The 26,888-nt window shown below is 43.9% G+C and overlaps 1 protein-coding gene across 1 annotated transcript in view; it reads left to right on the forward strand.

Moving 5' to 3' along the window:
* MEP1B (meprin A subunit beta) overlaps nt 1-25,985 on the forward strand; it is a 103,255-nt gene extending 77,270 nt beyond the window's left edge. The window contains exons 9-15 of the mRNA XM_030190134.1: nt 123-275; nt 4,183-4,398; nt 9,054-9,518; nt 19,427-19,591; nt 20,275-20,461; nt 24,388-24,592; nt 25,873-25,985. Coding sequence (XP_030045994.1) covers nt 123-275; nt 4,183-4,398; nt 9,054-9,518; nt 19,427-19,591; nt 20,275-20,461; nt 24,388-24,592; nt 25,873-25,887 — 1,406 coding nt within the window. The 3' untranslated portion in view covers nt 25,888-25,985. The remainder of the gene's footprint in view (nt 1-122; nt 276-4,182; nt 4,399-9,053; nt 9,519-19,426; nt 19,592-20,274; nt 20,462-24,387; nt 24,593-25,872) is intronic.
* Nucleotides 25,986-26,888: the final 903 nt, after the last annotated feature.

Genomic DNA, 26,888 nt, shown 5'->3' on the forward strand with positions numbered 1-26,888 from the left:
CATAACCTTTCCTCCCTATTTCCTGCGTTCCTCACACGAAGAATTCTCAGTTTATTAACTCTGGAGCCAGCATTCTGGAGCATTGAACAGGATCCTCTTTGAACTGCATCTCTGTTTTGCAGCCTCTTCGCTAAGCTTCATGGATGCATGTAGCTTTGAGTTGAACAACATCTGTGGCATGATTCAAAGTTCCGATGATACAGATGACTGGCAGCATGTCACTCAGGTTCCAGCTGGGCCACAAACCGATTTTACCAATATGGGAAGATGCAATAGTAAGAGATTATTTTATAGCAATGCTTAAGCCCGCTGTTTATCTTTTCACTCAGTACTGTGCATTTCACTTTAACAGCCCTGTTTACAAAGGCGTGCTAGCGTTTTTAGCGCATGGTAAAAATGAACACGTGCTAACCATGTTGGAATATTATGCCAAAGTAAATATACAAAAAAAGGAGAACCACTAAAAAAGTGAACACACCAAAAATTCAAATAGTGGATCGATAACACTTCAAACAGACTCCAGAATACGAAATATAAGGTAGTAGGTTCACACACATTGCATTTCTTATATCTTTTTTTAAAGACCTTTTTTTTTCTTAAAAAAGGAGGGAAAAGACCTCGAGTGGCTGTGACTGTTTTACCTAACTGAAGAGCAGGCTAACCTGCAATAAGGTAGACATTTATGATTTACACACAGCTCACAGTTTTCTATCATTGGTCTTAAAAAAACCTCCATAATTTTTAATTCAAAGTGTAAACATAAATTCTTCTCAAATCTTCTCAACAAAGATGTGTATATACTATGCATGCATGGAAAAAAAATCACTTAACAGCAGGAGCGGTACCAATGGGGACCTGTTTAATCTTGTCGGCTTCCTCGGGGGAATAAGCTCTCTGTCAGCAATTTATAACAATACCCACCTGCTGTAACCTTTGGGCAGACTGTAACGCAAAGGAATATTATGGGCATCTACACGGTTAGCACGAGCTAAAAACACTAGTGTGCCTTTGCATAGGAGCCAACTGTTCAAAATTATTGGGGGTGCTAAGCCCAATGGAAATGACCCCTCCCTGGACACATACAAGGAATTTTCTCAATATGGGGGGTGCTCAAGCACCCACAGAGTCGGCTCCAATGTGCCTTTGTAAACAGTGCCCTAAGTTTGAAAACAGCAATAAACAGCACTGTGACAAATAAAGAAGTGTTTCCAGCTGGCAGAAGATATGGTTTCGTCAATAGAGTACCAAGACTGATGTATTAGTATGATGATGAGCAAAAGTAGAGACAGGATAAATATAGACTACTGTTAGAAGATAAAATACATGGTGAAGGTAATTTTCAAACCCATTCCTGTAAGTAAAAAGTGTTCTACTTGTGGAAATGGAATTAATAAACTTGCTCACTCTGGGGCTCTTTTACTAAACCGCGTAGATGCCTTCGCATGCCCAATGTGTGCCAATTTGGAACTACCACGTGGCCCTGGTGGTAATTTCATTGTGTACTCGCATGCAGGGGCGTAGCCAGATTTCGGCGGGAGGGGGTCCAGAGCCCGAGGTGAGGAGGCACATTTTAGACCCCCCCTGCCATTGCCGACCACCCCCCTCCGCTGCTGCTACCACCACCACCAAGAACAACAACATCTTTGACCCCCCCCCCAACGATGACCCTGCAGAGAGTCTCGAACCACCCCCTCCCACCGCCAACCCTCCCCCCCACTGCCTACCTTTGCTGGCAGGGGACCCCAACCCCTGCCAGCAGAGGTCCTCTTCTTCTGGCGCAAGGCTTCATTCTGTTTCTGTGAGTCTGATGTCCTGCACGTGCAGGACATCAGACTCACAGAAACAGAACGAAGCCTTGCGCCGGAAGAAGAGGACCTCGGCTGGCAGGGGTTGGGATCCCCCGCCAGCAAAGTTAGCCGACGGCAGTGGCGGCGGTGGCAGGGGGAGGGTAATCGGCAGGGGGGACCAGGGACAGATCTACGGGGGCCCAGGCCCCCATGGCCCCACATAGCTACGCCACTGCTCGCATCCAGTAGGCGTGCTGAAAATGTTCCAGTGCACAGCACTAACCAGGCATAATTGGCATTGTACGCACACTGACAATTACCGCCTGGTTAATGCGTGAGACCTTAACGCTAAGTCAGTGGGTGGTGGTAAGGACTCAGACCCAAAATGGACATGCACCAGTTTTCATTTGGCTGCATGTCCATTTTCGGCCCCAAAAAAGGCCTTTTTTGCAGGCGTGCTGAAAAATGAACCTGTGCGCATCCAATATACGTCTACACCAGAGCAGGCCACTTTTCGGCGCACCTTAGTAAAAAGACCCCTCTATATTCCCCAGATTCTATATATGGCGACTAAAGCAGCAACTCAATTGTTTAACAAGTCAATCAGCGCTGATAATTGGACATTTAACAAGCAATTATCAGCACTAATTGTCACTAATTAGAATTTATGTGCGCAACTTTCTAAGCGTATTCTGTAAAGTGGTGCAAGTAAATTCTAATGCGTGGATCACAAAGGAGGCTTGGCCATGGAAGGGCAATGGTGGGTCATGGGTGTTACTAAAAGTTATGTGCACCGTTATAGAATATGCCTGATCCGCACCTAAATTAGGCATGGGCATTTACACCAGGTTTGAGTTGGCATAAATGGATGCACCTAAATTTTAGTCATGGGAACAGGCGCTATGCATATTATATAAACTGCGCATAACTTTAGGTAAGGTTTATAGAAGAGCGCTAAGCGCAGTTTTTTTCAGCGTTGATTTTTTTGGTGCCATCTATAGAATCTGGTCCATGTGGAATAGATTACTTCAAGAAATTAAGCCATTAATGGCATGGCTTTTTTAGGCAAGATTGTAGAGGGCAGAGTTAATATGAGGGGCTAGTTCTATTATTTATGACTTTTGATTGCTGTTTTATATTTGTGTGTGGGGTTTTTTGTGTTTGTAAGTTGAGGTGAACCAAAAGGTAATAGCATCTGTCAATGGAATGAAATTTTATGCATAGTTTAACCTGCTGTAAGGGGAGGCTTTTCTGGGGGGGGGGGGGGGGGGGAGAATTTTCAAAAGTGTGCAGCTCTACTTTGTCAAGACAAAAATGTGGGCAGCTACTTTTTCTGGAATAAATTTCACAGGGAAAGTATGCAAAATCCTGCAAAGTATTTGTGTACTTTTCATCAAATCAAAGTGTCATAAAATTACCTCTACAATGTCTGGTCTACTTACAGTACACTTTTATTTTCCGCTTCTCTCATTCCAGCACAAAACACTTGCCCATATGTAATTGAATAATTAGATGTTAATTGACTTTTACAACTAATTATTAACTATAATTGGTGTTAATTGGCACTAATTGGCAGTTACATGAGTAACTATCCTTACTTGGGTATTCTACAAGATGTGCATGTAATTTCCATTAGCACACAATTGCAAAGCGAGGTGGACCAGGGAAGGGCATGGGCAGGTGGGGGAGGGGGGAGTGCTTGCCACTTATACACACATGCCTGTCTACAGTGAGGAGTGAGCGTTTGCAACAACCATTTAGCTAGCATAAGTGCTGTGCCTAAAGTTATAAAGTTGGCAAACGGCACCCTTATAATTTCAAATAGTGAAGGGAGCATTCAATTACTCTTTATATATACGCTCAACTTCTCTGCTAATTTATCTCTAATGTATACAGGTCTATATGATCAGGCAGTCATAATAGGATCATCAGATCAATGTATCCACCTCTTAATTGGCTAATATTTTTTATGAATGGGATTAATGAGGATTATGGTATCCCCTCTATAAATATGCTTGGCTGATGAAGAAATGTATGCTCATCGGTTATCAAATATAACTGTTCACAGGGCCTCAGCAAAGAGATCTTTCTCTCTTTTCTCCCTGGCTAAGACTGGAGAAAAAGCCAGTAATTTCTAGATGAACTCCTGGGCCAATCAGAGCCCAGAACAACAAGTTTTAAAAGTAGCTGGTCACATCATTGCAGGTTACCGCTTATCTGTGTTAATTAAAGAGGGAACAGTCATTTCTCTGTAACAGCTTTAAACATAAACATGCACCACCTGCTGGCCAAACTAGAGAAATACACTTCAAGAAATAATACAAGTTACAGGCTTAAAACCCACTGTTTTGTCACACATGTCTTTCTTTGTTATTCCCTTATGTCCTTTTGATAGAAGTTGGCTACTTTATGCACTTTAGCACCAAAACAGGCAGTGCTGGGAACAAAGCTAGACTGGAAAGCAGAATATTATACCCTAAAAGAGGGTTTCAGTGCCTGCAGTTTTATTATTACCACAGTGGCGATGCAGGTGACCAGCTGAGCATCTGGATTAAGGAGTACACTCAGACCAATCCCAATGGTATCTTAACATTTGTGAAAACAGTACAAGGTATGTAACACAAAAAATGTTTTTCATCTTTCAGTATGTCTCTTTGGCATGCCATGACATGTGTAGCTTATCTCTTTTTCTTATGATACTTTCATCAGGTTAATGAATATTATAAAGTTTTATAAAGGTGTTAGAACTATTAGGAAAGGGCTGTATTAGCCCAAAAACTTTCCTCCTAAAATTGTATCAGCTGTGTGAGTTCTAATAGCCATATTAGTCCTGGAGAAAAGTGAATTTTTTATGTGGATCTGAGTCTCATTTGAAGAAAAGAACTATCTGGTGCACGGCGCTTCTTCCAAGCCTTTAATCGAAGAAACAACTAACGAGCTAGTCACACACACCAGCTGAACATACTGTAGCAAGATCTGCTTATCTACTCCTACTTTAACTGAGATTATTTTCGCAAACGTTTTCTGACTCCATGTGCAATTTTTCCAAAGGAAGTCACCCTTATTTTCTATCTAATTCTTGTTATGCTATCTGTATATATGCTCTACTTCCACTTAAACCCTATGCCAGCACTTCAAAAACTGTTGGCTGTGACCTCATGTTCCTTTCAGGTCACAACCTGCCCCGAATCTACATAGGCACGCCATTCTGACGATCTCAGCAGGGTCACGAGATCACTGTGGCTGCGACCATTGAGTTGTGGCCCGAAAAACTGGAAAGCGATGACTTATGCTGTCTATTAAGATGTGTTAATATTTATTATATTGAAATTGTAATTAGCAAACTATGCTAAAATCTCTCTAATTCTATATATAGGGCCTTATTCTGTAACGGTTATGCTCCTAAATTTATGAGAGTAATTTAAGCTCCTAAATGTATGATAAATCTATGAGTGTAATAGAAGCATAAATTTAGGAGCATAGATTATGCTTGCAATGTAAGAGCGTAAATTTAGGAGCATAACCTTTGCAGAATAAGACCAGTATCCCCAGATTCTATACAACACGCCTAGTGTTCTGTACCAAAATCCAAGTATATTATATAATAATACATGTAATTTACTTAACTTGACAAGCTAATCAGCACTGTTAACAGCACTTAACAAGCAATAATGAGCACTAATTGGCAATAATTAGAATTTACGCACATAGCTCACTAAGCATATTCTGTAAAGCACTGTGCCTAAATTCTGATGTGCTCAGGCGAAAAGGGGTATGGGGTATGGGCGTTTCGTGTGTGTTCCAAAATTTACCCACACTGTTATAGAATATGGCCCTCTGTGCCTAAATCTATGTGCCAGGATTTTGGCCACATTTTCATTGGTGTAAATGGAGGCACCTAGTTTTAGGTGCTAGGATATCAACTAAGCATATTCTATATTTGTCGCCTAAATCTAGGCACCGCTTATAGAATACGCTTAGTTGGAAATGTTTTCCATGTGGATTTTTTAGGCGCCATATATAGAATATGGCCCATAGTGCTCAAAATTGTGTGCCCAAATTGTGAATGCAGTTTAACGAGCTGATTAGCACTGATAATTGGGTGCTAATAATCAATTATTGGTGTTCATTGACAATGATTGGAATTTACGCACACATTTTCTAGTCGCTATTCTATAAAGATGTGCACATATATTTTTCTGTGCAGATCTAAAAAGAGGGTGTGGCCATGGGAGGGGCAAGGCCAGGTCAGGGCCATTTCTAGGATTTGTGCGCAGTGTTATAGAATTTGGAGGACCTGCGGCTAATGTAGGTGCAGGAATTTATACTAGGGTTCAGTTGGTATAAATCCTCTGTGCACGGATCCCAATGCTAAGCGCTATCCTATAAACAATGCACACCTTTATTTATTTATTTGTTACATTTATATCCCACATTTTCCCACCTTTTTGTAGGCTCAATTTGGCTTACATAGTACCGGAGAGGCGTTACAGACTCCGGTGTAAACAAATACAAAGTGATGTTGTGGTAAGATAAAGTTCATGTGGCCCAGCCACACTAAGGAATCGTACAGCAGAAGAGTTGTGTTATGTCCATTACGTTCTTTAGTTTTGTTATGTTGCAAAGATCAGGCATTTATGTTGGATCGGTAGGGTTAGTTTTTAGTGCTTTCCGGAAGTTTAGGTGGTCGTTCATAGCAGGGGCGTATCTGCGTGGGGCCACAGGGGCCTGGGCCCCCGCAGATTTCGCCCTGGCCCCCCTCCCCGCCGTCAACCCTCCCCCGCTGCTTACTTTTGCCAGCCGAGGTCCGACCCGCAATCTCCATATTTCGTCTTCCTCCGTGGCCATGTGCTTCAAGGAAGTAACGCTGCAGCCTGCAGTGCTGATTGGTTGAATCCAGTTCGGCGTCTGACGTCGCTGCGACGTCAGACGCCGAACTGGATTCAACCAATCAGCACTGCAGCGTTACTTCCTTGAAGCACATGGCCACGGAGGAAGACGAAATATGGAGATTGCGGGTCGGACCTCGGCTGGCAAAAGTAAGCAGCGGGGGAGGGTTGACGGCGGGGAGGGGGTGGAGAGAGGCGGCGGCGGCGGCGGGGGGGGAGGAAGGCAAAAATGTGCCCCCCCTCTCTGGCTCTGGCCCCCCCTACCGCCGGATTCCAGATACGCCCCTGGTTCATAGTTTTCAAGGCTTTTGGTAATGCGTTCCACAGTTGTTTGCTTATGTAGGAAAAAACTGGGCACGTAAGTTGATTTGTATTTGAGTCCTTTGCAGCTTAGGAAGTGCAGATTTAGGTACGTTCATGTTGATTCAGATGCGTTTCTAGTTGGTAGGTCAATCAAGTCTGTCATGTATCCTGGAGCTTCACCGTAGATAATTTTGTGATCGTTACAGAATATGCTTAGCGAGTTGTGAGCCTAAATAATCAGTGCCAATCAGGGGCGTATCTGGAATCCGGCGGTAGGAGGGGCCAGAGCCAGAGAGGGGGGGCACATTTTTGCCTCCCTTCCCCCCCCGCCGCTGCCGCCGCCTCTCTCCATCCCCCTCCCCGCCGTCAGCCCTCCCCCGCTGCTTACGTTTGCTGGCGGGGGCCCCAACCCCCGCCAGCCGAGGTCCGACCCGCAGTCTTCATATTTCGTCTTCCTCCGTGGCCATGCTGCAAGGAAGTAACGCTGCAGTGCTGATTCGTTGACTCAGTGCTGTGCACTGTTGTTGGCAGACATCTCAAACGATAGCCCATCACTACTGATTTACTAAGCCCTCTCTCCTATTCTGAGTCTGGAAGGTGGAGAGGGGGAGAAGCTTAGAGGGGCATTTTCGATATGACATCTAAGTACGACTTTGGACGTTTTGCAAAAAAACGTCCAAAATCCGAATAGGAAAGAAGGTCATTTTCAAAAAAGAAAAATGTCTGTCTTTTGTTTTCGAAAATACTGTTCCGAACAACGTTTTGTGATTTGGACGTTTTGGTTTTTGGTCCATTTTCGAGAAAAAAAAAAAAAAAAGTCCAAGTGCAAAATGCACAAAATCAAGCAATTGGGATGTAGGATGAGCCAGCATTTTTAGTACACTGGCCCCCCTGACATCCCAGGACAGCAATAGGGCACCCTAGGGGGCACTGCAGTGGATTTCATAAAATGTTCCCAGGTACACATCTCACCATTGCTCCCTTACCTTGTGTGCTGAGTCCCCCAAAACCCACTACCCCCAACAGTACACCACTACCATAGCCCTTACAGGTGAAGGGGGCACATATTTGTGGGTATAGTGGGTTTCTGGTGAATTTTGGAGGGCTCACAGTTTCCTCCACAAGTGTAACAGGTAGGGGGAGGTAGGAGCCTGGGTCCACCTGTCTGCAGTGCATTGCACCCAACACTAGACTACTCCAGGGACCTGCATGCTGAGGCTGGAATAGAGGCTTGTAAGTAATGTTTTTTATCTCATTTTGGGGGATGGGAGAGGGTTAGTGACCACTGGGGGAATAAGGGGAGGTCATTCCTGATTCCCTCCAGCGGCCATCTGGTTATTTAGGGCACCTTTTTGTGCCTTATTCGTAATAAAAACAGGTGTAGCTCAAAACGTCTAAGTTTTAGTCCTGGACGTTTTTGTTTTGTTCCATTATGGCTGAAAAATGTCTAAGTCTTAGGAACGCCCAAGTTCCACCCTGAACACACCCCTGGCACTCCCCCATGAGATTTTGACACACGTCTGGCGGACATCAGAGAAAAACGTCTAAAAATAGATACTGATTTGGCCGTTTTTGTGAGAAAAACAGCCAAATGCAGACTTATGCCACTTTTTGGACGTTTTTCTCTTTTGAAAATGAGCCTGTCAGTAAATCACGTCCTACGTGTAGTGTACAACTTAGACAGAAGACATGCAACAAATTTGCACAAAGTAGAAAAGCAATTTTTTTAAACCCTTATTAAATATTATGGAAATACGTTTTCTTTTTTTTTTTTTTTTTTCCAGCTAATGGGGTTTACAATATTATTGCTGAGCAAAGTTGAGAGTTCCCTAATGACACTTTTAAGCCTTAAGATGTTTCTGTTACAAATTTCATATATAAGGAATGAAAAGTGAAGATCTGAATTATGCAATTATATACATATGCACTCGTGATTGAGGGTATTCTCATTTACAGGGGAAATTCTGAGTCCCAATTATTGTTTAAATCTCAGGAATATGTATCATCAACTTCCATAGTAGTTTTGACTCTTGAATGTTGTTTGCATGTTATGTGCATTTGTTTTCTTCTACAGGTGGTCCTGAGGATTATTGGCAACTTTATCACGTTTCTCTAAATGTAACACACAAATTCAGAGTTGTGTTTGAAGCAGTAAAAGGAAATGGCATTTCCAGTGGTGGGTTCTCCATTGATGATGTCAACCTGGCAGAAGAACTGTGCCCTCACCATGTCTGGCACATCAGAAATTTCACCAACCTTCTCAATAGAAGCCCTGCTGGAGAAAAGATTTATAGCCCGCGGTATCTCTCCAATGAAGGCTATGCTTTTCAAATTGGTTTGTATGTCAATGGCACTCTTGATAGCCCTTTTAATATGGCAATATATGCTCATCTGGTGTCTGGACTTAATGATAGTAACCTGGAATGGCCCTGTCCATGGAAACAAATCACAATGGAGCTTATGGACCAGAACCCTGACATTCGGAAGCGCATGATCAACCTAAGAAGTATTACAACTGACCCCAGTGAACTACTTTCTAGTAAGTTAGGACATTTTTGCCTTCCAAAGCATGTTTCTTTGTTAAGAATAAAATAAAACATGTGTGAAATGTAGGTGCCGACATTTAAGAGCAATTAAGAAAAGTGTTTTGAGGAAGAAATGAGGGTGTCCTCATCTAGGGTTGCCAATGCCAAGAGGGAGGGGGAAACAACATATGCTCATGTTCTTCTATCCTCACTCCTTTCACCTTGCTCCTCCAGCTGGCCTCTAATATTCACCCCCTTTCCTTAAGTTACTTCCCCTAGCATTTACCCCTTTTCATGCTAACCCCAGTATTTAGGTGCTCCTTATGTTCACCCCCAGCTTTCATCCCTTCCCTATCATTTTCCCCAAGTCCAACATTCATCCTCCTAGAATTAACAACTCCTCATTACCCCATGCCCCCAGCAATCACCCTAACACTAATCATAGATTTTACCCTTTTCTTGCTCCTTCACAGCACTCATCCACTCCTCATCACCCTCCTAGTATTTACCTATCATTACCCCGCGACCCTCGGCATTCACCCCTTCCTCATGCAAAGGCATTCTTTCACCTTCTCCTTGTTAATATTTAACTCCTGTTTCCCCATTTACTCATCGCTTTACCTCCCCCAGTATTTTTCCATTCCTCATCTGCTTTCAGATGAACTTCTGTCCTCCTATATATCATTCACTACTTGCCTGGCAGTGTGGCTCCCTCTCTCTTCTTTTCTTTCACCATAAAGTCAGAATCCCAGCAGCTGTGGCCCCCTCCTCCTTCAGTCATCAAAACAACAGAAACACATGCAGAGACAGAAGGGAGAGAGGGGAGCTGCAAGGAGCAGGAAGCTCTTCTAGACAGACAGAAAATTTTGGGTGGGCCAATGGGTAGTATGAAAGGGCAGGGCACAATGACTTCCCTCTCTGGCCCTTGCCTACCCCTGCACCCTCACCTCCTACTTCCTGTCCTCCCAGCTTAACTTAGCTAGTAGGGATCCCTAAGCCCCACTGGCTGAAGACATCTGAAGGCCGCCATAACTCCCCTCAGCCAGCCTTGGCAGTCAGCTGCAGCATTCCTGAGCTACAAGGCTGGCACCATGCTCATTTCATATACATGAACCGAACATGTGAGGTGTGCCACCGTTTGCAGCTCGAGAACGCTGCTACTGACTGCCAGGGTTGGCTGAGAGGAATTCTGGTGACTTTCGGATGTCTTCAGCTGACAAGACTTGGGCATCCCTGCCAGCTATACCAAGGGTAATGCTACTGCTGGGTGAGCCTGAGCTAAAAGTGGACAGGACCACTTGTGGGTACACTCTTGCTCCCACCTCCAAGCTGAGCCCTATTGTGGACCATCAGTCTGCTAGCGGAATGTTCTTAACACAGCCAGTGAGCAGCCAGAGAGGCACTTCAAAAAAACAGGTTTAACATTTGCCACAGCTAGAGGTTGCCCCAGCATCTGTTACCCAGGTTCACTCTGCTGACTGAGCAATGATTCCCTATACTGCAGCCAGCATCAGCCAGGGAGGTGCTGTCCTGAAGAAGGAGCTCTGTTTGCATTTTGTCTTGTCTCTCTCTAGTGGCAGGCCCTCCCTCTTTTCATCATAGTCTGCTGCAGGGGCGTATCTGCGTGGGGCCACAGGGGCCTGGGCCCCCGCAGATTTCGCCCTGGACCCCCCTACCGCCGTTAACCCTCCCCCGCCTACCGCTAACCCTTTCCCCACCTACCGCCGTCACCTACCCCGAGGTCCGCTCCTGCCGGTTTTTTAAACTATTACTTCAGCTGGCGGGGGACCCCCAACCCCCGCCAGCCCAGCCGAGGTCTTCTTTAACTTCATCTTCATCCTCGTGCTGTTAAAGCTGCATGATGCATCCTTCCAGTTGGACGGAGTTTGACATCGCAGCACGTTGTACGGACGTCAACGTGCTGCGACGTCAAACTCCGTCCAACTGGAAGGATGCATCATGCAGCTTTAACAGCACAAGGATGAAGATGAAGTTAAAGAAGACCTTGGCTGGGCTTCAGCTGAAGTAATAGTTTAAAAAACCGGCAGGAGCAGACCTCGGGGTAGGTGACGGCGGTAGGCAGGGAAAGGGTTGGCGGTAGGCGGGGGAGGGTTAACGGCGGTAGGGGGGGAGGGTTGACGACGACGATGACGGCGGCGGGGGACGGGGTGGCGGCAGTAGGGGGGGTTATAATGTGCCCCCTCACTCTAGCCCCTGCCCCCCCTACCGCCGAATCTCAGATACGCCCCTGGTCTGCTGTCCCTCCAGAAGCTTCCTTGGCACTCAATAAAAGACCATGCTCTCAAATTCATCCTATATAATAATTTTCACCTCCAACAGGATGTGCTTGGGACCGTGCCTGCCGGAAGTGGTCTGCTAGGCAGGCACGCAGTGACCTCAGTGACATCAATGACAGACAATTTGGCAAAGCAAAACAATCTGAGTGCTGGCCATTAGGACACAGGGTTGATAGGAGAGTTTTAAAAGACTGAAGGAACCGAAAGTGTTAAATGGGGGGAGGGGGGGGGAGTTCTGAACGACTGAAAGACATGAACATTTGGGAAAGGAAAACAATCTGAATGCTGGCCATTAGGACACAGGGTAGATAGGAGAGTTTTAAAAGACTGAAGGAAACAAAAGTGTTAAACTGGAGAAGGTGGGGGGGAGTTGTGAATGACTGAAAGACATGCAAATTTGGGACAGGAAAACAATCTCAATGCTGGCCATTAGCACACAGGGTACATAGGACAGTTTTAAAAGACTGAAGGAACCAAAAGTGTTCAGGGGGGGGGGGGGGGGGGGGGGGGGCAAGTTCTGAATGAATGAAAGAAATGAAAATTTACGAGAGGAACACAATCTGAATGCCGGGCATTTGTACACAGGGTAGATAGGACACTTTTTTAAACAAATGAAGGACGTGAAAGTATTACATCTTGGGGGAGGGGTGAGGAGGAAAGCGGTGGGGTATCCGGATACTGGGCGTTAGGGCCATGGGGGTACATAGACTTTTGAAAGCCTTAAGGAACCCAAAGTGTGGGAAGGAGGAGGAAAAGGAGGGGAGGGAACAGGGTGAGGGGCATTAGGAACAGGGGAGGGGGCCCTGTCACACACTCTCATTCTCACACACACACTGTCACACAGACAGTCTCACTCTGTCACACACCCGCACATTCACTCTGGCTCTCTCTCTCAAACATACACACTCCCAGGAAAACCTTGCTAGCACCCGTTTCATTCGTTCCAGAAACGGGCCTTTTTTAATAGTATTAAATAAATTCATATTAAATAAATAAATTAAGGGTTACAAAATTAGAGAGTATCTATGATGTATAGAGCTTTGCGTTTTGCGGCTAAACTCACTGAAATTCAAGTTCGGCTGTAGGTTCAGCCTATACTGAGCTCTCTTTTGTTTCCTTTTTCAACAAACTGTTACAGGATTGTTTCTTCCCTGGGCATCTGATATACTTTTTTCTGGGATTAACTATTTTTTTGGATTTTTTATTTTTTTTGTCCCTCCATTGGGGTTTTTGTAGTTCATAACTCAAATTCATAGTGTCACTTCTTATTTCAGTTTAATTCAAAAGTATAAATTTCTCTCTTTTCACTCAGAAGGTTAAACACAAATTCCTCTTAGAAAACCTCAGGGTTCCTTCTAAACAACGAAGAGCATTTAAACAATAAATATAATCAAACATTCCTTATGTGAGGTTCCAACCCTGGAAGGTAAATCTCTCTACGGGGTCCTTTTACTAAGCTGCAGTAAGCACTAATGCATGCATACCGCAGGTTAAACTACCTTACCACGCACTCAGGTGTCCCGTGGTAATTTTGAGATCGGCACGTGCTACCCACGTGCCAAAATAGGTTTTAATTTTTATTGCTGGAGGCAGCTCTGGAGGTAGGTTGGTGTGTTCTCCGCTAATTGGTTAGCGCAGTACATTGCCGCGCACTAACTGATTAACATGTGGTTAGTGTGTGAGCCCTTACCGCCTGCAAAATAGGTGGCAGTAGGGGCTCACCTGCTACTGGGAAAATTAGCGTGTGTAAAAATATATATAAGGGATTACTGAGGATAACTTAAATCTAATACAACTTCAAAATAATCCTCTCCAAATGAGTACAGTGATACCTCGGTTTTCGTCGATAATCCATCCGAAAACAATTGGCAAAATCCGAAACCGACGAAAACTGAGGGAATTATTTCCATATGAATCAATGTAAATCCACATTTGTAGGGTCATCAGGGGAAGGCTCAAACCCTTCAAAATCTCTCTCATGCACACATCCTGGGCAAAAACAATGCCACACTGAGCAGGAGAATGCGTGGGTCGCCCTTTGTTTTCGCAAAATTAGCAGCGAGGTCACGTGGGATGAAATCCGAGGCAACCAACGAAATCCAAGACAAATTTTTTGCAAAAAATTGACGAAAACCAAAACCGACGATAACCGGTCAACAAAAACCGAGGTATTACTGTATATGTCAACTTTTTAATAATTTTTTTAATCAATTTTGTTAATTTCACTAAAAATGAGAGGAAAAGCCTCAACTGACTCCTTCTTGGCTACAAAGCCGATCACTTCTAGCAGTTCATGCAGTCATCATTGGCTGAAAAACCTCCCAATGAGTTTTATTAAATAAATATATAACGTCCATACAAGTATTTATTTAGCTTTTTGAGCTTTTGACATGTATTGACTCTTCATCTCTTCATATATCTCTATTCCATGGCCTACTATTTCATTTTTAGTGAAACTAACAAAATTGAGGGCCCTTTTACTAAGCTGTGTAAGGCTCTACATGCGCCCAAACACGCATCAAAATGGAGTTACTGCCCAGCTACTGTGTGGTTCTTGCGGTAATTTCATTTTTGGCACGTGTTGAATACGCATGGCCAAAAATAATTTTTATTTTCGGATGCATGTATTGGATGTGCGCCAAGTGGCATATGGCGCGCGTAGGTCATTACCACCTGGTTATCGCGTGAGACTTTACCACTAGGTCAATGGCTGGTGGTAAGGTCACAGACCCAAAATGGCACGCAGCAATCTTGATTTTGCCGCACGTCCATTTTTGGCAAACATTTTAAAAAGGGATTTTTTTACAGGCGCTCTGAAAAATGGATTGGCGCGTGCCCAAAACCCGCACTTACACTACCACAAGCCATTTTTCAGTGCACCTTAGTGAAAGGGCCCCTTGATTAAAAAGGTATTAAAAAGTTGACATATACTCATTTGGAGAGGATTATTTTAAAATTAGCGTGTGACCATTATTAGAAAAAGCAGAAATTCATTCATTTTACCCATGTAGGAAAAATGGCATTAGCACACAGGAACAACCCGGTAAGGCCACATTTTACCACAGTTTGGTAAAAGGGACCCTATATTCCTTAATCTGAACAACAAAGAATATACACAATAAACATTTCTTAGTTAATTGCAGCAACATGAATGTTAACCAGAGTTCAAGCCCCCTCTCCCCCAGTAACCTTCCCTCTGGGTATTGAACTTGTAACGGGGGTTAAACTGTTCTCTTCTAGAACCTTGTTTCAGAACCACCACCTCTTTCACAGTTCAGGTACTTCCCTAGTCCAGGATTTCTCAGTGATTCTCTTGTCCTTATTAGGGATAAATCCCACCCTTCAGGGACTCTGTGTAAGCTCCGGTTGGCTTTTTCCCTGCATAAGACCAGACTTTTTAAAGTCAGCTTACTTTCCCTTGCCAGCTTCTTCTGCAGCACTCTAGGGATTAGCATCCTCTAAGCCAAGCTCATCCAATCTTTTTATATTGGTGGCCATATTTTATATTTTGTACTCTCTGAGAACACCCAATCTCTTTCTTTCTTTCTCTCTCTCTCTCTTGTAGTCCCCCCAGTCTTCATTTCTCTCTCTTTCATGTACTCCCTAGCTTTCTGAGGAGAGGAGAAGTGGGAACTGGAGCACACACTGTCTTGAGTTAAAACAAAGTTTATTAAAAATCAATAGCGACTCAACACAACATTGTGTTTCAGTCTGGGGGGGCCTGCATCAGGAGTCTGTGTACAAATTCAGAATAAAAGCATCAAAAGGTACAAAACATAAGGAGTGGAGTAAGAACCAAAGTGGTGTTTAGAAAGACCATTGGGTATTTATGTTGCAAAATGATGAGACTCAGGCCCCCAGACTAAAACACGTTGTGTTGAGTCGCTATTGATTTTTAATAAACTTTGTTTTAACTCAAGACGGTGTGTGCTCCAGTCTCTGGAAGCTGTGGCCTTTGTTCCCACTTTTCCTTTTCCTCTCCTCTTGTGCTACTCCATGGGATTTTTTGAGTTCTCCACATTCGTGGATTCTCTTTGGACTCCTTCCTAACTTTCACTCAGTCTCTTTACTCTTTCTCAAATCCCTCCTTTAGACTTCACCATCTCTTTCTGTCTTTCTCATGCCCCCTCCCCCTTGTAAGCCTTCACCCAATTTTTTTCTCTCATTCTCATGCCCTGTAGTTCTAGCTCACAGACAGCCAAGTTTCAGCGTGGAAAGCAAGAATTCCATTGAGCTTCTGAGGGCCAGGTAAAAGCTCTTGGTGGCCGAGTTTTGGCCCACTGGCCATAGGTTGGACAAACCTACTCTAAGACTTCCTCCCTCTCTCTGTGTAAACAGAACACTTTTAAAGATAGTTAGGGACTGATTTTCAAAGTGATGTAAATGGCTGTATGAGATCTTGGAAGTCTTTGATGAGACCATCCAGCATTTGATACTTTTTTTTTGTACCGTCCAAGACGAACCAGTGATTTAAAAAATTCTTTACATCGCTCAAGACTCCTGAGGCAGGCCTGTGGCCGAAACACAGTACTGTGTCGAGTCTACAATAAAGTTTATTCTTCTTTATATCACCATAGTCTCGGCGTCCTGAAGTCATTGGTCCACTTCCCACTTTGTTTTTCTGAGTCTACTGGCCATTTAAATCACTTATCTGGGGTTAACTGTGAAGATTCAGTGACATTTAACTGGATAGTGCCTGAATAACAGTGGTTAGTGCTTTAGCCAAATTTGTGGGCGGTCTGAGGATGGAGTCAGCACTTATGCATTTAATTGCCAATATTCAGCATTTAACCGCATATTACCACATAAATTGGGCCTCATAAAAAGCTGTCCTATCTTTATGCAGTTCATCTTATGCAGTTAAGTGATGAATATTGCATTTAACCACATAAGTGTTAGCTGGCTATGTACGCCTAGATATTAAATGCTGGTGCCTGGACATGGCCCAGCATTGAATATCCAGGAATAAAGCTGGCAGTGAACAAAAAACCCCCAAAACTGATCAGTGCCAGCTGAATATCTGCCCGTTAGTTTCCATCTTCTTCAGGCTGTACCTTACTTTCCCCACTACCTTTGCCCCTGCACACCTTCCTGGGGATTAACTTGTCCTCCAAGCCCTCCCCCTGCTGTACAAATAGAGCACCTCCAAAGGACAGTGTACTAGCCAGCTTTCCTGGCTCTGTGCAGACAACACCTGCATCCTGGGGCTGGCTTCTCCCTAGGAACCCCCCCCCCCCCTTCCATCTGAGGCCTGCTTTACACATTTCAAGTTTTGAACTTGTGCTGAGAGTCAGCCTAGTCAAATAAAAATTGGCCAAGCTGGCTAGTAGGGGTATGTGTCCAGGAGAATCCGCCAAAGCGGAGAACTCGAACATCCCACGAGAAACCACAAAGATATGAAGAGAAAGAGTGGGAGGTTGACCAAGGATACCAAAGACTGGAACATTGTACTTGGAAATAAAAAATGTTTATTGCAAAAATGTAACTAGTGAGGTAATTAAATTTGCTGATGACACAAAGTTATTCAAAGTCGTTAAATCGCGGGAGGATCGTGAAAAATTACAAGCGGACCTTACGAGACTGGGCGTCTAAATGGCAGACGACGTTTAATGTGAGCAAGTGCAAAGTGATGCATGTGGGAAAGAGGAACCCGAATTATAGCTATGCCATGCAAGGTTCCACATTAGGAGTCATGGACCAAGAAAGGGATCCAGGTGTTGTCATTGATGATACGTTGAAACCTTCTGCTCAGTGTGCTGCTGCGGCTAAGAAAGCAAATAGAATGTTAGGTATTATTAGGAAAGGAATGGAAAACAAAAATGAGGATGTTATAATGCCTTTGTATCGCTTCATGGTGCGACCGCACCTCGAATATTGTGTTCAATTCTGGTCGCCACATCTCAAAAAAGATATAGTGGAATTAGAAAAGGTGCAGAGAAGGGTGACGAAAATGATAAAGGGGATGGGACAACTTCCCTATGAGGAAAGGCTAAAGCGGCTAGGCCTCTTCAGCTTGGAGAAAATGCGGCTGAGGGGAGATATGATAGAGGTCTATAAAATAATAAGTGGAGTTGAACGGGTAGATGTGAAGCGTCTGTTCACGCTTTCCAAAAATACTAGGACTAGGGGGCATGCGATGAAGCTACAATGTAGTAAATTTAAAACGAATCGGAGAAAATTTTTCTTCACTCAACGTGTAATTAAACTCTGGAATTCATTGCCAGAGAATATGGTAAAGGCAGTTAGTTTAGCGGAGTTTAAAAAAGGTTTGGACAGCTTCCTAAAGGAAAAGTCCATAGGCCGTTATTAAATGGACTTGGGGAAAATCCACTATTTCTGGGATAAGCAGTATAAAATGTTTTGTACATTTTTGGGATCTTGCCGGGTATTTGTGACCTGGATTGGCCACTGTTGGAAACAGGAGGCTGGGTTCAATGGACCTTTGGTCTTTCCCAGTATGGCAATACTTTTGTACTTATGTACATTGTTCCAGTCTTTGGTATCCGTGGTCAACATTCCCACTCTTTCTCTTCATACCAAGCTGGCTAGTAACCTTTTATGCTACTGCTTGGATCCTGACTTCTCACCCATGGTCTGAGCACTTACCATTTCTCAATCATTGTGTTTGCATGTGCTTTGTATGTGATTATAAACTAACTGATTATAGACAATTCAACAGCATACTTACATAATATGAACACCGAGCTTATATAAACTGAGGACATCCTAATCTGTTCTCGTAAGTATCCTTATAGAAGGAGTCTACTTTCTGTGATGTTTATCTCTCTATCCCATTAAACATTAGAGATGCCCATAGGAATGCATTGGCGTCTCTAACGTTTAGCTCGCACCTATTTTTACAGCGCACTAAAAACGTGAGCGTGCCTTAGTAAAAGACCCCCTATGTATTTCTCCTTATAACTGCATCATGCTTTAGCCCATCAAATTTTTGCTATAGTTATATTTTACTATACTTATATTCTTATTTTGCCAGATGAACCAATTCTTGTTTTTAATCATTTGGTGCCAGTTTAGATCTTTACTATGGCTTTATCAGAAACATATTAAATTAACTCTAGTGTTCAGCACTAATATTGCTCATATATAAAGCCTGTTTAAATAGCTGTTATGAGCAGTGGCGATCCTAGCCTGCATGACACCCGGGGCGGATAGCCGATGCGCCCCCCCCCCTGAGTGCAGAGCGGCCCCCCCTGGCAAAATGACACCCCCCCCCCCCCCGGGTGCACGCCGCTGTGGGGGGGTGCCGCGGCGCGCGCCTGTCAGCTGAGTTCGCTAACTTCGCTGCAGCTCCCTCTGCCCCGGCCGGAACAGGAAGTAACCTGTTCTGGGGCACAGGGAGCTGCAGCGAAGTTAGCGAACTCAGCTGACAGGTGAGCGCCGCGGCACCCTCCAGCGGCGTGCACCCGGGGCGGACCGCCCCCACCACCCCCCCCTTGGTACGCCACTGGTTATGAGGCAGTATAAAGGTTTGTGTTGAATTACCTGTATTTGTTATGCTGAATAAAGCTTACTGGATCATTTCTCTTCATAAATGGGTAGCTATTTGTGCAAACCTCAGTGCCAAAGAACACTTAGAGAACAACAGAGATGGCTTATTTTTGTAGATGGATTACGTTTCTGGGATAGACCGGACAAAGTAGGAGTATTAGTCGATGGAACGTACCACAGAGGCCCAGGAAAAGGAACTACTGCCTATATAACCCATGACAGGCTTCGGAGCAGAGACTTTATTAAAGGAGACAATGTTTATATTCTTTTAACAATGGAAGGTAAGTAAATACAGCAGTCATATGCTTTCAGATGAAGCTGATGCACTCTAGGTCCCAATACTCACAGCTCTGGCGCTGAAGCGAACAGCGCTGGCCCCATACCACAGGAACAGTGCAGAAACTTAGCCAGCAGTGTGCTGGAGACGGCTCTTACCGGCTTGTGAGAGCCGTTTGTTACGTTTTTAACAATTTTGGGAGCAGGTTGTTAAGTAGGCCCCCCTGTGGCTACTTTAACAACTGGCTCCCAAAATGTGGGCTCGGGCCCCCGCTGACAGGGATGCTGTGCCCCGCCATGCAAGTAAATAGACTGCTGCTGCTCCTCGTTCCTTGTTTCCAGCTCTGAGCAACATCTCTAAGGTCAACCTAAATTTCATGATTTGGGCGTCCCCGACCGTATTATCGAAACGAAAGATGGACGTCCATCTTGTTTCGATAATACGGGTTGCCCCGTCCCTTTATGGGGGCTGTCCTTAGAGATGGGCGCCCCCATTCGATTATCCCCCTCTTTGGCTATTTAGCGACTTATGTGGCTGAAAGTTAAGCATCAGCTGTTTTAAGAGCAAAGTACTTATGTGACTGACACCCGCTGTCAGCTGCACACTGTAAAGTGCTTTTGAATATTGACATCACTGAGTTTTAAATTAAGATGCACTAGTTAATTGTATTGGTTTGTTTTCTTTTAGATATATCACATCTACTAACAACACAGCCCACGCCTCCAATTACTACTACTACTCCTACTACTACTACTCCTAGAACAACTATTACCTCTAATACTACAAGACCAGTAACAAGTTCACCAGACCTCTGTGAGAACTACTGTTCAAATGATGGAATTTGCATTGTGAAAAACAACCAGCCAGTGTGCAGGTAACTGGTTATGTTTTGAAATAAGCAAATAGACTTAACAACATGTATTCATATAACAGTGCACAAATGACTCCAAAATAAAACAAAGTTCTCTTATAGTGATGGCAAAATATCAGACCAAGGGAACTTTCAGCCAAAACCTTTATTCCAACTCTCTTGCTCATGCTTAGACTACTGAAACTTGCTTCTCACAGGTCTCTCACTAAGCCATCTCTCTCCCCTTCAATCTGTTCAAACTTCTGCTGCACGACTTATATTCCGCCAGTGTCGCTATGCTCATATTAGCCCTCTTCTCAAGTCAATTTATTAGCTCCCTATCCATTTCCGCATACAGTTCAAACTCCTCTTACTGACTTACAAGTGCATTCACTCTGCAGCTCCTCAGTACCTCTCCACTCTTATCTCTCCCTACACTCCTCCCTGGGAACTCCATTCATTGGATAAATCTTTCTTATCTGTAACTTTCTCCTCCACTGCCAAATCCAGACTCTGTTCCTTTTGTCTTGCTACACTGTATGCCTGGAATAGACTTCCTGAGTCAGTACGTCAAGCTCCATCTCTGGCCATCTAGGCTAAAAGCCCACCTTTTTGAAGCTGCTTTTAACTCCTATTCACTTATTCAGTACTCATGTCTGTTTTATCATTCCCAACTTAAGTAATTCCCTTATCCATTATTTGTCCTGTTTGTCTGTCTTGATTAGATTGTAAGATCTATCAAGCAGGGACTGTCTCTTCAATGTTTAGTATACAGCGCTGCATACATCTAGTAGCACTATAGAAATGATAGTAGTAGTAGTAGCCAGTGGCGTCAAGAGGGCAGCTGACACCCGGGGCGGGTCGCCGCGGCGCACCCTCCCCCCTCCGGAGCGCAACCCTCCCCCCCCCGAGAACATACCTGGAAGGTGGTGAGGGGCGGGCGGGAGAGCCAATCTGCCGAGTGCACGCCCCTGGGGGGTGTCGACGCCTCGCTGGTTCCCTGCTCTCTCTGCCCTGGAACAGGAAGTAACCTGTTCCGGGGCAGAGAGAGCAAGGAACCAGCGAGGCGCCGACACCCCCCAGCGGCATGCACCCGGGGCGGACCGTCCCACCGCCCCCCCCCCCTTCCTACGCCACTGGTAGTAGCTCCTTTCTAGGTGTGTATAAATTGGAGATTAGTGATTTCAGTTGTCTGATATCAAATCACCACTGAGTCCTTGAAGCACAGGAGGAGGATCCTGTTGCAATCCCAAAATAGTGAAAGCCGCAAAGTTCAGAGGCCTGTGTGAAGAGAAGGGGGTGTTGAGGGGGTCATGGAAAAAAATTCATTTTGTGTTATGTCATTTTGGGGGAAAGTTATCAATGTGGGCTACCACGAAAACAGATTATTTTACTACAAGTTGTGCTATTTTAGCACAGGGTCTCATTGCATAAAATGGGACCCTGTACTAAAATAGCATGACTTGTGGTAAAACAGCCCACCTTCGTGATAGCTCATGGTATTAACTCCCCCCCCCCCCCCTTTTATGTTTATTTTGTCTCTGTTGTTTATCTCATTTGCATTAAAGTCAATAGGGAAAGTAATACACACTATTTTTACCTACGAAATTGTGGCTTTCTACATCATTATAGCTCCTCCAAACAATCAGCCATCCAACGCCTATAGCACTCCCCACTCAGCCCCTGCCCCCACCCCTAATGCACTTATTACTGATCTCTCTGACCTAATAAAGCCATCCATCCCCAACATACAACACTGCTTGGCTTTCCCGTGCACTAATGCCTCACATCTCAAACTTCCCATCTTTAATATACCCCTCAAACTTCTCACCACCAAAGACCATCCAGCACCAATACACATTCCACTAATTCTCTCAAACCTATCTCCACTCAATCCCTCCACCTAGTAAGCCCAAACACCCTCGGTGTAGCCTCCATGCTGTTCTTCTACCCTAGTTGGGAGTCTACCTTTTCAGCTATGCTGATGATATCACGGTTATGGCTCCCATCACTTCTTCAGTCGCCTCACACTTAGTTATTGCAAAATATCTTAAATGAAATAGAACACTTCTCAAATTAAATTCAGACAAAACAAAATTTATGTTAATCAGCCGCAGTTCTGATTTGGATGAAAAAAGTATTATGATAAATAAGATTCAGAATCAGTTTTCTCCATCTATTAAGATTTTTGGGGTATGGTTGGATAATAAATTATCATTAGAGATGCAAATTAACACTCTTACACAAAGATCGATCTTTCTGTTGGGTAATTTGCATTACCCAACAGGGTCAGAAATATTTCGATCAAGATCATTTCCAGCTTATCGTCCAGGCTTTAATTTTGAGTTTGTTTGATTATTATAATATTGTTTATTTGGGAGCTTCCAAACAGATATTGAAGAAACCTCTCACTATACAGAATGTTTAATCTTCTCTTTACAAAAGTTTGACAGTATATATCCTGCTGTTATATGAAGCTTCATTGGCTTCCTCTGCAAGCCAGGGTCCTGTTTAAATGTTCTTGTCTTGTGTACAAAATTATATACAGTTTATCCCCATGTTACTTAATGAACCATCTTGTTTTTACAAGTAAATCTAGAGTTATCAGAACATTAGAACTTTTTACCTTTTCTTCTCTAAAAAAATATGAGAAGAACTAAATTAATAGACACTCTTTTTTCATATTAAGTGGTTCGCTTGGACAAGGCTATTGAAGATCTCTTGATGTCCAAAATCTCCTAGATCAAAACATTTAAAAAATTTGTGTTAAATGATGCTGAATAGAATATGTAGTTTAGGGATATTTTGTCTCTATTAGATTATATTTTGTTATTCCTGGACATGTCCAGTCTTCTTTATTGTGTGATCCACATTGAACTGAAAGGTATGTGGTTAAATATAAATTTATTGTTAATGTTAGTGTACCCCTCACTGAACTCCACTATCCAATAGGCCCCTGCGGAGGCTAGATCACTCGCTGGCTTCCTCGCTGTTCAGGCAGCATAGGTGGGGGCTCCAGCAGCAAATCTCTACGGCTGGTAGGGCTTGAGCATTCCTCCCAACAAAGGCACAATGTGGCGGTAGCGGTGGCAGCTGAGCATGCTCAGAAGTGCCAGCATCAGTGACTGGAGCACTCTGCTGACTTCCTGCTGCTCAGGCAGCACAGGTGGGGGCTCCAGCGTCAAATCTTTTCAGCTGGCAGGGCTCCAGCATCCCCGCCAGCCATGCATCTGGTGCCAGAAGTTTGAAGAGGATCTGAGCCCAAAGTGGGCCCCCCCCCCCTCACCCCATGGCTGTGCCACTAACATGCACAAACTCACACCTCCCTTTAAGCAGTTGTAACTGCCATTAGACATCAGGGCCTTTTAAAGTCAGGAGGGAGGAAGGGGTGCTGGGTCTGTCAAGAGGAGGAAGGTTTTGTGCTGGTCATGTCAGAGGTGGGGATGCCACTAGACACAAGAGAAAGAGGGGTTTTTTTAAAGTATCAAAGGGGAGAGGGAGCAGGGTCAGGTTGAATTGTGTCAACTCCCCAGTTTGGGGCTGGATGAATTAGCAGGGTATGCATCGTGTTTTTAATGCCAAAACCATACACCGCCTTGAGTGAATTCCTTCAAAAAGGCGGTAAATAAATCCTAATAAAGAAATAAAATAAAATAAATAAAAATGACCCAGGATAAGCTGATGCAAATGACCCTCTGCACTCATAACCAGTTTTAAATCCAAAAGCAAACACATACTTTCACCTTCAAAGCTGGTACAAAGTCTACAGGTTGAAAGCTACCCATGCCAGTGTAGACAGTTTGAAAACTGCCTGTCTTACTCTTCAGGACGAGAGGAATCGATATGTAAGAAAGAAAAAAAATCAAGAAAATAAATTGCAGTCCAAGTACCTTCTGCTTCAGTGAAAGTAATTTCATTTCTCTTCATATGCTCTTTCTCCGCTTTTGTAGATGTCCAGTAGGTGAAGATTGGTGGTATACAGGGGCAACGTGTGAGAAGAAAGGATCTACTCATGACACTATCATAATAGCGGTTTCTTCCTCTGTAACTATATTTGTTGTCATGCTAATAATCACTATTGTGAGTGTCTGCTGTCTGAAGAAGAAATACAAAAAAAGGCAGGCAGAAAACAAGGAAGCCTTTACCCTTGGAAATGTAAGTCTACCTACCAGCCACAGCGTTCAGTGCAGGTTTCCTGCATGTATCTGGCCACCCATCTTCCATTCAGAATGATTTTGGAAGTTCTGCCATAAACCTGTGAAACTGATGATGCATAGATAGCAAGATAGGTAATATGTTCTCATGTTTAAACCTCCCAAAAAAAGGATGTAGCACATGTTTCTACACAGTACTGGGGCTTACAAAACGTTTACTCAAATGGATTAAACTCAAAGGCTGGAATTATTTTGATGTGTTAAATAAAACGGTACATTATTTCAGTGAAGGAGAAATAAATCAGAAAGCCATCCCTTTGTAAGGAAATAAGTGGCAGACTGTTCAGGCCCGACGTTCTGAGCTGGCCTACTTACAGGCGTCTCTGTATTGGTCATTATTGCACAATCCTTTTTTCAGAGACCAGAATTTGCTCTGCATCTGACATACAAAAAAAGCTAAGAATGCAAAGTACATTTAGTCGTGCCGAGCTTGGGGCTCCTTTTACTAAGCGGCGGTAAGCCCAACAATAGTTTACCGCTCACTATGACAGAAATACCGCCAGGCTACCACAGCAGCCCGGCGGTACTTCCCACCTTTACCATGCCGTCGGGTAATCGGGCAGTGCCGTGCGCTGCAGGGTTACCGCCAGGTTGGCATGAGAGCCCTTACCGCCACCTCAATGGGTGATGGTAAGGGCCCCCCCCCCTCTCGAAATGGTCACGCAGTAAGTGCTTTACTTGCCACCCGGCCATTTCCTGCAGGAAAGCGAGACCTTCCCTTTTGCTAGCGTAAAACATGCGCCGACACCAGCGCTGGTCCCCTTTTGCCGCAGCTTGTTAAAAGGGGCCCTTGGTTTCTGTCAGCATAGTAAAGAACAGATTTTGAACTGTGAATTTTCAGCAATTCTGTTGCACCAGATGTAGCTTTAATGATTCTGTTGGGTAATGTGTTTTGCAAAATATCTATTACTGAGCATTGTAGTTCTTTATCGAGCATGTTTGTGCCCAGTGCACTAGCCAAAGCAAACGTTCCAGAGCCTGTCACCAGAGACATGGAACAAGTGTGGGCAAAAGAAATATGAAAGGAAATTGTTCAACCCCAGTGGACTCCAATTGGAAAATAATGAGTAGAATCCTCAAGGTGCTACATCTGGGCTTGGTGAAAAATTATTTCTAGATGTAATATTTTAGCCTTGTGGCTCCATAGTATGACAGACAGAAATGTAGGCAGCAGCAGAGCAGACTTACAAAGTAATCTGTGTTTTCTTTATCTTTCTACAGGTAACAGCCCAATGAAGCAACGGAAAGTCAAAAAAGAAAAAAAAAAATCTCTGCCAGGTAGCTAAGATTTAATAAAAAGCCAAGTCTTCCTTCAGTTACTCCTCAGCACCTACCACGGCATACTATATTACCTCCATCAATAAAGTCAATTCACTGCTCAAAGCTCAGTAAAGTTATAATGTTTATGAGTTATCAAATATTTGTGCGAGTGGTGAACGTGAGCAGAAAGTGCTCCATTTAATCAAGAAGTGTGACCCATCTAAGAGGCAGTTTTCACCTTTTCCTCCTCTAACCATCAGTGATGTTAATCCTGATTGGGAGAAGCCGGAGATGAGTGATTCAATAGCTACAAGACCTTGGTTGTGGTCCTTCCGCTACACAGGAAAATGACTAAGGGGTCCTTTTACTAAACTGCAGTAAAAGTGGACCTGCAGTAGTGTCAGCGAGTGTTTTTGACGTACGCTGAGGCCCCCTTTTACCGCAGTGGGTAAAAGGTTGTCTTTTTTATTCAAAAAGAAATGGCCATGTGGTAAGTGAACCACTTACCATATGGCCTTTTTTGGGGGGGGGGGAGAGCACTTACCGCCACCCATTGACTGGATTAAGTCACAGGTTAAAACACAGTTCCAATGAAAACACCTTTAAAACAATTCCAGCATAAAAATATAAAATCACATTGCAATATAGGTAATAGGATGGAGACAGATAAGGAACTTATAGAGGTCAGACCCTCTGCAAGTGAAAGGACAGGGTTTTTATTTTTTGTCTTAATAGGATAGAATAAAAAAAGGGGGGTGAAATAGGATAAAGGAGTCAATAGTTTATCAGGAAGATATTAAGAGCAGGACACAGGTAACCTCAGTTACCAATCAAACCAAGTCTGAAAAAATAATTAAATCATTGGAGCCCATTAACTAATTATTTAAAGTGCCGATCTGGGATCTGTGCCCTTTATAGAATCCGGGGGTTGGCGCATAAATGCAAGGGGAGTCTACATGTGGACAGAGTATAAGCTA

This window comes from Microcaecilia unicolor, chromosome 1 (assembly GCF_901765095.1).
Source record: "Microcaecilia unicolor chromosome 1, aMicUni1.1, whole genome shotgun sequence".
Lineage (NCBI taxonomy): Eukaryota > Metazoa > Chordata > Amphibia > Gymnophiona > Siphonopidae > Microcaecilia > Microcaecilia unicolor.